This window comes from Balaenoptera physalus (assembly GCF_965194825.1).
Source record: "Balaenoptera physalus genome assembly, chromosome: 16".
Lineage (NCBI taxonomy): Eukaryota > Metazoa > Chordata > Mammalia > Artiodactyla > Balaenopteridae > Balaenoptera > Balaenoptera physalus.
The window spans coordinates 78,390,397-78,403,561 of record NC_138898.1 but is presented as its reverse complement, the minus strand read 5'-3'; the positions used below and the strand labels follow the sequence as shown (position 1 = coordinate 78,403,561).

Here is a 13,165-nt window from a genome sequence, read left to right as displayed (position 1 = left end):
TGTTTCATTTGAGTTTGTGTTAATTTTATCATAGGTTTCCCTGGATTCTTCCACAGTTTGCTTCTTTTGTTTCTAAGACTTATGCATTCGATACATTTTTACCTTAGGATATTCTCATTTCCCAAAACTCACACATAAATTGAGACTTTATATTTTTATATTATTGTATATATAATGTTATTTCTATTTTAGATCATTAGACTCTGCATAAAATCCTACTACACCGTACATTCTCTTACTCTTCGAGTAACTAAGACAATGACAACCTAGATGAACATTTCCTAGATTCCTAGGGCCTCCACCTAAGCTGACCTCAACACCCACAGACCACCGTGCCATCCCTAAGCCCAACACCACTCGGTCTACCACAGGGAAGCACTTTTACATGAGGGTTCCACTGGGAATCTCAACACCAATCTCATCATGCTGCTCATCCTGTCATCTTCAGCCACAACACTGAGGAAAGTCCCTCTAACCATCTACCCTTTCCTCAGTTATGTCTGTTCTACTACGAGCTCATTTCCACAGGGCTGAGAAAGATTTTCACACAACTCATGTTAAAATGGCCAAAAAAAGTATAAAACTCTCAAAACAGGAGGCAAAGAAATAAAACTGTCCAATTATGAGCTCAGACGGACTATGCACCAATACAGATGCTAGATGCCAACCAACTGTAGGATCCCAGCTCACCATTTCCCAAAATTACAGTACCTTTTCTTTCTTCATACGATCCATAATCTTGCCGAGGTCTTCAACATCAATGACAGATTTTAGACTCTGATGGTCCTCAGTACCAGACTCTTCCTCACTGGTGCTCCCAAAGGGCTCTTCCTGTTGGAACATCAATGCTTCAGAAATACACTGTGCAAAGTAGCAAAGTGTCTAATATTCCTTCCCAGATTGTAAGTTCACTGGATGGACTTGAGATATTTTAGGCTAGAGGCCAGCCAGCCTCAGGCCAAATCTAAAGGAGCCCATCATTTACACATTATCTATGGCTACTTTCTTAATATGGCAGAGCTGATAGCTGCAACAGAAACAATATGGCCTACAAAGCTGCAGTGGAACCACGGAGTCTTAACCACTAGACTGCCAGGGAAGTCCCTACATTTTAAAAGCATAATTTTAAATGTATTATGGAGTTGGCAAAAACGTAAGGAATCCAAAGAGGACAAATATGAACTAAAAAGGCGAATCCTAGGAGGTAAGTGACACATGGAGCTGAGAGTATCTGCTGAATCTGTGGAACCTATTTTGACAGCAGGACAGGACAAGGGAAGAGCAGGTAAAGTTGAAGGGACGATACTAGGAGGAAATTCTTACACAGGAGACCAGAGTCAAAGCTGGGGACCCCACAAGGCTGCATCCTTGGTGTAAAGATAAACTAGAAAACATGTTCTGTACAAGCAGAGAAAGCAAGAAAAACAGGCACAGAATTTGGGGGAAAGGACAGGGCAAAGAGTAGATGGTTAGAGGGATTTTATTTGGAGGTTTTAAGGTTTCTAGGAGGGGTGAAGAAAGATTATATAATACAAATTCAGAACCAAATCAAACTTGGGTTCCACTCTTAACTAGAAGACAACGGATCATGCATTCCATTTTCTGAAAGAAAATGACTCCCATCTAGAATTCTACACGCAGCCAAAGCATCAATCAACTGTGAAGATGGGATAAAGACTCACAGATATGAAAAGTCTGCAAATCCACCTTTAAAACACCCTTTCTCAAAGAGCTACTGGAGAATGTGCTCCAAAAAACAAGAGTCAGTAGAGAGATAAGAGGATATGAGACACAAGAATTAGGGAACCCAAGAAGCTGGCTGTGGATGGAAGACACAGGACTTCAGCTGCAGCAAGGCTTCGAGGGCAGCCACGCCACAGTGGAGCAGAAGGAGAGGGCACACGAGAAGCCACCAAGAATCAGTAACAACTACAGAATACTGAAAAACAACTTTCAGTGCTGCTAGTTCTGGAATTAGTGATGGTTATAGAGAAATCAAAACATATGTAGCAACAGGGGGCTTCCCTGGTGGCACAGTGGTTAAGAAGCCGCCTGCCAATGCAGGGGACACGGGTTCGAGCCCTGGTCCACGAAGATCCCACATGCTGCAGAGCAACTAAGCCCATTCACCACAACTACTGAGCCTGTGCTCTAAAGCCCGTGAGCCACAACTACTGAGCCTGCGCGCCACAACTACTGAAGCCCATGCACCTGGAGCCCATGCTCCGTAACAAGAGAAGCCACCGCAATGAGAAGCCCGCACACCACAACGAAGAGTAGCCCCCACTCGCCACAGCTAGAGAAAGCTTGTGCGTGGCAACAAAGACCCAACGCAGCCAAAAATACAATATAAATAAATTTATTTTAAAAAATGCAGCAATAATCTTAAGGAGAATAAATGTATAAGAATGAAAATATAATAATCTAGTATATAGGGCAGATATGAATATGCACACAGTTACAATAATGACAATGAATAATGGTCCAACCAGAAAGTGTGATACAAGAGAATAAGAAGAAGGGAAATGATGCTGTGTGTGTGTGTGTGTGATTTTGAAATTTTTAAAAGTCAATAGCAGGAAGGGATTATTATTTAAGAATATAAATGAAAAAGGTAAAAGAATTAAAAGTGGCTGCCTTGGGAAAATAAGAATTAGATAGAAATAGACAAGGAAGTACAGTTTTTAATTATAAGCCTCTAAGTACTATTTGAAGTCTTATATGTACAAGTGTTACTTTTGATTTTAAAAATTTTTTAACTTAAATTTTTTAAATGTTAAAAACTATGAGTGGTATCAGCAAAAACGCCAGAGTAGGTAACTCTAAGGGCTTGTTCCCCCACAGACACACCTAAAAATTAAGCAAAAACCAACAGATGTCATTCTGTCAGAACTCTGAGAATTAGTCAAAGGCTTACAAAAACCAAGTAAACACGGAACCAAGAAAAAGGAAAATTAAAGTCAGATATATAGGTTAAATACAAAAGTCAGTATTACTGTAATTTTTGTTTATAATTCCTTTTTCCCTATATGATTTAAAAGACAAATGCATAAAATAACTAAAAATCCATGTTAATGGGCACACAACATGTAAACTCGTAATTTGTGACAACAGTAACATAGAGGGGATGGGACAGAGCTGAATAGGAGCACAGTTTTTGTATATAAAGGTGATATTAATTCAAATAGAGTGGTGTAAGTCAAAGAGGTTAACTGCAATCCCCAGGGTGACTACCAAAGAATAACTTAAAAATGTACAGAAATGAAAATGAGAAAGGAATCAAATTGGTACACCACAAAAAAAAAAACAATAAAACACAAAAGGCGGCAGTAATGGAAAAATTAAGGAACAAAAAGATGTAAAATATATAGAAGGTATAATTAAATGACAGAAGGGTTTGCTTATCAGTAATTATTATAAGTGAAAATGGGTTAAACTCTCCAATTAAAAGGCAGAGACAAGTAGAATGGATCAAAACAAAGAAGAAGAAAGGGAACCAACTCCACGTTGTCTACAAGAGACTCACATTAGCTCCAAAGATAAAAAGAGGTTGAAAGTCAAAGGATAGAAAAAGATATTCCAGGGAATTCACTGGCGGTCCAGTGGTTAGGACTCTGTGCTTCCACTGTAGGGGGCCTGGGTTTGATCCCTGGTTGGAGAACTACGATTCTGCAAGCCACGTGGCACAGCCAAAAAAAAAACATAAAAAAAAGAAAGAAAAAGATATGCCATGCAAATAATAACCAAAAGAGAGCAAGGGTAGCTATACTAACCTCAGACAAAATAGACTTTAAGCCAAGAATTGTTACAAGAGACAAAGGATATTATATATTGATAAAAGTATTAGCCCACCAAGAAGACTTAATGATTATAAACATATATGGACCTAACAGAGCCCAAAACATATGAAGTAAAAATTGACAAACTGAAGGGAGAAAAGATAATTCTACAATAGTTGGAAACTTCAATACCCCACTTTCAATAATGGATAGAACAACTGGATAGAAGATCAATAAGGAAATAGAGGACTGGGACAACACTATAATCCACTAGACCTAATAGATATATACAGAACATTCCACTCAAAAACAGGAGACTACACATTTTTCTCAAGTGCACATGGAATATTCTCCAGGACAGACCATACATTAGGCCACAAAAGATTAAAATCAACCAAAGTATCTTCTCTGATGACTGTGGAATTCAATAGCTTCTAAAGGAATAAAATACGTAAGAAAAAATTTAACCAAGGTAAAACACTTGGACACTGAAAACTCAAAATATTGCTGAAAGGAACTAAAGACCACATAAATAAATGGGAAGACAGCCCGTGTTCATGGACTGAAAGACTTTATACTGTTAGGATGACAATACTATTCAAAGTGATCTACAAACTCAATACAGTCCCTATCAAAAGCCCAACAATGTGTTTTGCAGAAATGGAAAGACCGCTTCTCAAATTCATATGGAATTGCAAGGAACCCAAAATAACCAAAACAACATTGAAAAAGAACAAAGTAGGAGGACTCCTGATGTCAAAACTTAACTACAAATCTACAGTGTGGTACTGACTTAAGGAGAGACATATAGATCAGTGGAACAGAATCCAGAAATAAACCCACATATCTGTGGACAATGGACTTTTGACAAGGGTGCTAAGTCCATTCAGTCGAGAAAGAATCGTCTTTTCAACAAATGGTGCTGGGAAAAATGGATCTACACATGCCAAAGAATAAAACTGGACCCTGACCTCACACCATACACAAACATAAACTCAAAATGAAGCAAAGACCTAAATATAAGAACTAAAACTATAATATTCTTAGAAGAAAACATAGAAATAACTCTTCATTACCTCGGATTTGGCAATGGATTCATATTATGACCCCTACAGCATGAGCAACAAAAGAAAATATGGACAAATTGATCTTCATGGAAATTAATAACTTTAGTGCATCAAAAGACATGACCAAGAAAGTGAAAAGGAAGTCTATATGGGAGGAAATATTTGCAAGTTATATATCTGGTAAGAGATAAACAACAAGGACCTACTGCATGGCACAGAGAACTATATTCAATATCTTGTAATAACTATAAGTGGAAAAGAATCTGAAAAAGAATATATATACACATATGTGTGTATATATATAAATATATGTGTGTGCGTATATAACTGAATCACTTTCCTGTACACCTGAAACTAACACAGCATTGCAAATCAACTATACTTCAATAAAAATTTTAAAAATTAAAAAAATAAACAAACAAAAACAAAAAAGCCCTCAAGGAGACATCACTTCACACTCACTAGAACGGCTACAATTAAGAAAAAAAAAAAAGTGTTAACAAGGATGTGGAGAAATTGGAAGCCTTGTACATTGCTGGTAGGAATGCAAAAAGGTGCAGCCACTGGGGAAAACAGCTTGGTGGTTCCTCAAAATGTTAAACATAGAATTACCACAAGATCCAGCAATCCACTCCTAGGTATATTCCCAAAAGAACTGAAAAGTTACTCAAACAAACACCTGTACATGAATATCATAGCAGCACTATTCACAATAGCCAAAAGGTAGAAATAACCAGAATTCTCATCAACAGATAAACGGATCAACAATTCCATTCAATGGAATATTATTCAGCCATAAAAAGGAATGAAGTACTGACACATGCTACAACACGGATGAACCTTTTTTATGCTAAGTGCAAGAAGTCAGACAAAAAAGCTCACATATTAATGATTCCACTTGTATAAAATATCCAGAATAAGTAAATCCATAGAGACAGAAAGCAAAGTGGAGGTTGTCAGGGCTGAGGGAAAGGGAGTGAAGAGTGACTGCTTAATGGGTAAGGGGTTTTTTTTGAGGTGATGAAAAGGTATTGGAACTTGATACAGGCAGTGGTTACACAAAATTGGGAATGTACTAAATACCACTAGATTGTATGTATTTTAAAATGGTTAATTTTATGCTTTGCAAATTTTACCTCAAAATTTTTTTAAGTTTTTTAAAATGTTAGGAGCCAACTGGAGGGAAGATAAACAAATGAAAGCAAAAAGACTGGCTAGAAAAAGAGCAGAAAAATGAAACAGCAGCTGAAAGGCACAGAACAAAGGAAAGGCTTGTTTCTTATTTGCTTTCTGTGTTTGTTTAAACACAGGTGATTCCAGAGCACATTTATGTATTTCTGGGGACCACCTAGTAGAGAGAGAGAGATTAACAGTGCAGGGGAGAGACACACAATATATGAAGGAACAAAGTCCTTGATCCCAGAGCATGCACAGAGTGGGCTTGACAGGAACTAGATACTTGGTCTCCGTGGCAGAAAAGATGGCAGGATTTGTAGACAGGGCGGGGAGGCTCTAAGAGAATTCTCTGTCGGCTTCCTATGAGAGCTGGAGGAAGGGGTGGGGGAAAGAGAGCACTGAACAGTGGTCTCGGAGAGTGAGAGGATGCTGGAGACTGGGGGCAGTTCTGGCTGCACACCTGAGCCCATGGTCACCAATCTGTGGTCAAAGAGAAGGCAGACAGGTTCCAACCTGGCTTGGGGCTTAGCCAACTGGATTGGAAGAGGGAGTGGACGGCAAGGGAATTGAAGATGTTTTTAAGAGAACGAGTATAAAATTTAAAAACTGGGTAAAGACAGAAGTGAAGTAAGCAGTTAGCACTACCCTGTGAAAAAAAACATGGGGTCCAAAGAACTTTAAAGTAAGAGCACCAGAGAGAGCTCAGAGCTCAGGTCATAGGGACATGAAATGTCAGAGGTGAGCATGGAAGTGGGAGGCCAAGGTCACTGGAGAAAATGGTTCCTGGGGGTGTGAAGGCCAGGAAAGGGACAGGATAAATCATCTATGTGGATGGCTCAGCCACCAAGAGGAATGACAGGAGCAACGGTGGCGAGAAAGACAGGGAGTCAGAATGTCAAGTTGTTCCCAAATGATGCAAGCGACCAGGTGGCCCAAAGACAACAGCAGTGATACAGCCTGATGTAACACGAGCTTCAAAGGAACTGGGGTATCTGAAGAAAGAGAAATTTTTAGAATGTGAGGGATGAAAGAGAGGAACCTGGGATGACTTGCAGCCTTCAAGTCTGAGTGATTAATGGAGTCGTTAAATAAAAGAGATCGGGAGGAATATGTGGTTTGGGGATAAAAAGATATGAGCTCAGCCGGGACATACCCAACTTCTCCAGACCCGTTTCCTAACCTGCAAACCGGGGTAGAAACCTACTGGATTCCAGCAATGCAACAACTAAAGAACATATTTAGGAAAGCACCCAGCACAACATGGCTTATCCTAGGACCCCACTCTCTCTAGAACATCCCCACATGAGTTGCAGCTCTTCCTTCTAACCAGAGGCCAAGGAAAGAGCTTCCCAGGACAGAGGAGAGGTTCAGCACCTCCAAATGCGGGCGGAAAACAGGGAGACATGGACACGTGGGCTCCGTACCTCAGCGTCTCTCTGATGAGATCCCTCTTGAGCGTGAGACCCTGGCTCCACTGCCTCCGAGCCGTGCTGATTAGACTCGCACTTGCCTTTCTTGCAGTTGCCACCGCAGGGTTTTCTCTCGCCTTTACAGAGCGCCTGCAGCCGGGAGATGAACCTAGCCTTCCACGCTGTGAAGTCGGCCTCGATGCTGCCGTGTTTGCTTTTAACCACGTCGCAGTCACCCTCCCCTCGGGACATCACGCGATGGGCGCCGAGCATCCAGAGCCACTTGTCCACGTTCTTCCCCACCTGCAGGAGGAAGAGACAGGTGAGCTACAACAGTCCTCCAGATCAGAGGCTGGCAGCCTGCTCTGCGACAGCCTGGGGTTCCGCTGGGGCCCGGTCCCCGGCCGCCGCTAGGAAGGAGGAACTGCTCAGTCAAAAGGGCTTCAGGCCCTCCAGCCGTTGATAACATTCGGGTAAGATTCTGCAGAAGTTTTTTTTTTTTTTTTTTTTTAACTATAGGGACCGACAAATTCTTTTGTTAAACTAAGGGTTAGTACCTGATGAAGGATTTGAAAACTTGTCTTCTAAATCATGGTCAGAATGAAATCACTCAGTAGTAAAATCAGTTTCTTCTAAAATAAAGCCTCTGGGGCCGAAGACCATTAAACAACAAGTACAAACGGAGCCCATTTGGCAAGACTCATGATTTCATAAGCCAGAAATGCATTTTATTACAGCATGAAGCACTTAAGCTGAGGCACAGGAGTTATCAAGAAGTACAATTAAGAGTTCAAAAACTTAACAGGCTTCCTAAGTGGCAAGACAGTAAACAAAATATTTACATATCTGAATTTTACCTTGTGTCTACTTCCTTTGAAAATATGGGGGGGGGGGCAGGCATGGAGAATACACATCTTGATAGAACAGTTGGATGAAAACAACTTTTACAGAAAGATCTCCACCTTCACCTTTCCTCACATTCTACCAAAGATAGGTGAGCCGAGCTGTGCTCACATCTGGGGAGAGGGACACGTAAAAAAATTCTGATCGCTTTTCAGAACGACTAAGAAACTGAGAGGCTCCACATTTTTCTTTTTTAAAGTATAGAGAATGCAAAGGAAAAGGAGCCAAGTTAATTTCACTCAGAAAAAAGGATCCAGGAGAATAAAAGAAAACAATTAATATTTTATTACATAAAGGGCAGTGAATGTTTTTCTTCTATTTCATTACTTTAAAAAGTAATGATTAGGGACTTCCCTGGTGGTACAGTGGTTAAGGCTCCGTGCTCCCAATACAGGGGGCCCGGGTTCGATCCCTGGTCCAGGAATGAGATCCCACATGCATGCCGCAACTAAGGAGTCCACCTGCCACAACTAAGGAGCCCACAAGCCACAACTAAGGAGCCCACCTGCCACAACTAAGACCCGGCACAAACAACTAATAAATAAATAAAATTAAAAAAAAAAAAAAAGAAAAGAAAAGTAATGATTAAAAGACAACAAGTTAACTGTGTGAAGAGTTAGTTTGGGCAGTAAAGGTCACTCCACAACAGAACAGGTCCCAAAGAATCAGGGACCTTCCATCTACAAGGTCCTGCCTGGGGACAGGAGGCTAGACTCTGGCCATGAATACAAGCCGCTAAGACGCTAGACAATAGGAAGCATTTTCATTCATTTTATTCAATAAAAATTTACTGAGAGCCTCCTATACGGTAGCAATTCCCAGCGATAAAAAGAATAACACAAAAAGTTTATTAATAAGTACCAAAGAGTGTGGATTGTCTCACATACACCCACATGTATGTACCTGTGTAGGTGATTTTTTTTTTTTCACTTAAGAGAATGTATCCCTACAATTCAACACATACCTACCTTGTACCTACCTTGTTGAAGTGGCTCACATACGCAGAATTTCCCAGGCCAAACACCGCATATCTCACACCCTTCAGGTACGTTTTGCCAAATCGAAAGTCATTGGCTGCTTCCTCTAGCCACCTGTAGAACCACTCCGCGCTCTCAGTCGGCCGACCGTCAGTGTAGGTAGCAACCAGGAAGGCACAGACATTTTTACTGGTAACCTAACCAACAAATTCATTATTTCAGAAGAGTAGCCAAGATATAAAGTTATCTCAATGAAGAAAATCCTTTTTGAAACGCTGACATTCATATCACACTAACCTCTAAAGACAAAGAGTGCTTTTAGAAATGTTACTTATTTTCAAAAGAGAAAGGAAACAGGGCCAGGACCTTGCACAGGGGAGAAAACCCAGCCCCTTGCTCCTGCCAACACACCTCCTGGTGCCCTTCACCATATACTCCGTCCCATTTCCCAGACTATAAATTCCTATCAGCTCCTGCTTGCCATATTGGAAACAAAAGCCAAATCAGTCAGGAAGAAATACAGAAAGATCTCTAAAAAATCCCCTGAAAAATCAAAGCAATAAAACGTTAAATGTAAAGTGACTTAACACTTGGCACCATCATCTCCACGGGAAACAAAACACATCTTCAGTCCTGTGAGCCACAGTATTTCATCTGCTCAGGTGTATCTTCACAGTTCCAAGTCAGGAGGTAAGTTATAAGTAATCCCTTACAAATAATTAAGTATCCAAGCTTGCTAATAATTTTAAACAAATAATTTAGAGCGGATTCAAGCTCACTCATTTGTACTCCAACGTTTCTTGGGGGAGAAGGAAATGCACATTTACAGCTAGAGGTTTATCCACTAAGAAGGGACTGGCAAATTACAGCCCGCAGGCCCAGTCCCACTCACTGCCTGTTTTTGTAAATAAAATTTTATTGGAACACAGCCACACTCACTCATTTACATACTGTTTTTGGCTGTTTCGTGCCTCAAAGGCAGAACTCAGTAGCTGCGTGGCCCACAAAGCTGAAGATATTTACCATCTGGCCCTTTAAAGAAAAGGCCTGTCGATGCCTGTTCCGACTGCTTCTCCAACTTTAGCTGCTTCAGAATCACCTGGGGCACTTGTTAAAACACAGCCCCACATCCAGACTTTGATTCCGCGGGGCTGGGCTAGGACCTGAGAATCTGCATTTCTAACGAGTTCCCAGAAATGCTGATACTGTCGGTTCAAGGACCACGCTTGGAGAACCGCTGCTGTCAGGCCAACTTCCCTACCTGGGCATGGCTAGAGGAGGGGGCGGGGCATTCCTCAGGTGAAGAAATGAAGCTCTCACAGATATGACATTACGCCTGGAGGTCACACAGCCAGTTAAAGAGATTTCTCTAACTCCAAAACCCATACTGCTTCTGCCACCTAAGTGGCTCCTGACCTTTCAGCAGGCTTACACGTGCTTCACATGCCCGGCACACGGCCATCAGTGACAACCCTCTTTGATTACGACAGTCAAAGCAGGAGGGAACTTCCAACCACCCAAGCTTTCAGTCTAACACCCCAGAGGGACCGGCCCCGCATCATGCCCAAGTCAGCACGCCACCACACACTCAGCACCTGACTGACACTGAACGCTCAACCGACTGGAATCCTTTAGCGTGAAAATTAAATTTATTCTGAAGAGTCTGTTTATCCCAGAACACAGGAGGTCAATTAAATTTGAAAGTTGTGATTGAAGGAAAAATAAGACAATTACCAACCTCTTCTACTAGATGGTCATCTGGGTCACATTCCTTCAGATTAATAACTGCCACAGGCAGATCAAGGGAGCTAACTGCTTCGGCAAGAACTGTCGCAAATCCCTGACAGGAGGGAAAAAAATCAAATAAAGTCTTCAATAAGCTAAATAAATGAAAAATACAGTCTTCATTTATTCCTGTTGGCAAGGTAATGAAGCATTTAGCATGAAAAGCTTTTCCGGTGACTGACATGTAACACCATCAACACAAACTCTATTCTTATTTCTACCATTTTCTCAAGCATCTTTACAGAGACCAATCACTCAGCTGTGTTGTTCTCACTCTACAAGTACATATGTGGGATTATATGTACTTGTAGACATTTCGGCTGCTTTGCCCCACTAGAAGAAACATATAGACGGAGAAGAAATACCAAAGAGGGAGGAGAGTGGGAAATATGAGAACTGCGAGCACATTTCTGGGAGACAGAAAGCAGAAAGCAGCAGGCTGACAGACCGAAGAAAGCCTCGGGGCAGACAGAGAACCAGAGGGGCTCTGGGATCAGTCAGTCACGGGGGCAAAAATGGGAGGGAGCAGTGGGCCAGAGAAGGCCCTGGGGCATACAGAGAATCTGTATCATATGGGACCGGTGCACACAGAGCCTCAGCGACACTCACCTTTTACCCCCAGGCAGACTCCTGCTACTCTCTTCTCCAAACAAAATGAACCAAATGGCTGGGGAAGGCTACAACTTCTAGCCAGATGTTGGCACCCCAGGGAATTCTCTTCCTCTTTCTGGCCTGGTAGCCTAACACTTGGCTCACCACCTGCCAGGACTAAAGCTAAGCCTGCCCTCGCCATTTACTGGGCATCCACCAGGCCAGTCTCAGCTCTGGGCGATATTACCCAACAGGGAACAAGGCACACATGTTCCCTGCCCTTAAGGAGCATCAAGGAACATCCTCAAGGAGATGTTCTAATGGACAGAGAGAGAATAAACACACAAATGAGAAAATACACAGTATATCAGATGGTGATCAGTGCTGTGGAGGAAAAGAGGATAAGGGGCAAGAATGCGGTATTGGAGGCATGGGGAGAGTTGTTATTTTACATAAGGAGGGTCAGGACAGGTATATAGAATAAAAAATAAATATTTGGTCTTTGTCTCCAGGGAGCTCTTAGAGCTCCTAAAATCCTTGGAACTTGCTGTCTTTGGTATGTTAATGAGATGACTCATGGGGTTGCGGTGGGGGACTAGGTAGCTTCAGGATGGGGGCTGGTCAGCGGAAAACCAACCCTGGGATTAAAGGCTTAGAACTTTCAACATCTTCTCTCCCTGTGGGGAGGGGAGGGGAGGGGTGGCAGGAGATGCAGTTCAATCAGATATGGTCGATGATTTAATCAGTCATGCTTACGTAATGAAATCTCCATAAAAATCCCTAAATGACAGGGGTTGGGGGACACACTGATATGCCGAGGAGGTGGCACGTCAAAATAGGACACACAAGCTCTGTGCCGCCCCTCCCCCCAAGACCTGCCCCATCATCTCTCCCATTTGTCTCTTTCTGAGTTGTATCCATTATAATAAACCAGTAGACTAAGCAAAGCAATTCCCTGCATTCTGTGAGTCATTCTAGGGAATTAGCAAACCTACGAAAGAGACTGTGGGAACCCCTGAATGTATAGCTGGCCAGTCAGGAGTACACATGGCCCCTGGGACTTGTGACTGGTGTCTGAGGTGGGGACAATCTGACAGTAACTCGAGTAGACAGTACCAGAACCGGAAAATAGGTGTGGGAAAACAACTATTTGGTGTCAGACAACACTGCCACAGGCCTCAAAAATAAAGACGTGAGCAAAACCTGAAGGAAGTGAGAGAGCAAGCCAGAGGCTATCCCCAGCAGAGGGACGTGTAAGTGAAAAGGCCCAAATGCGCGAGCACACTCGGCAAGGAGGTTAATAAGACTGGAGGACCAAGGACATGAGGTAAAGGAGATGGTGGAGACCCAGAAGGGAGGGCCTCTTGGCCACCATGGGGGCTTTGGCATTTGCTTTAAGTGAATGAGGGACTCACTGCACGGTATTAAGCCAAGATGATTAACACCATTTCGCCTAAGTTCTCACGGTCCCTGTGGTT

The 13,165-nt window shown here is 42.2% G+C and overlaps 1 protein-coding gene across 3 annotated transcripts in view; it reads right to left on the bottom strand.

The window, feature by feature from the left end:
• The window catches only part of LOC309646222 (S-adenosyl-L-methionine-dependent tRNA 4-demethylwyosine synthase TYW1), a 229,241-nt gene that overhangs the window by 209,384 nt on the left and 6,692 nt on the right, over nt 1–13,165 (bottom strand). For all 3 annotated transcript variants that reach the window (XM_082432337.1, XM_082432336.1, XM_082432335.1), the window contains exons 4-7: nt 11,050–11,151; nt 9,314–9,508; nt 7,447–7,734; nt 712–831 (exon numbers count right to left, since the gene is read on the bottom strand). In XM_082432337.1, the coding sequence (XP_082288463.1) occupies nt 712–831; nt 7,447–7,734; nt 9,314–9,508; nt 11,050–11,151 (705 nt within the window). The remainder of the gene's footprint in view (nt 1–711; nt 832–7,446; nt 7,735–9,313; nt 9,509–11,049; nt 11,152–13,165) is intronic.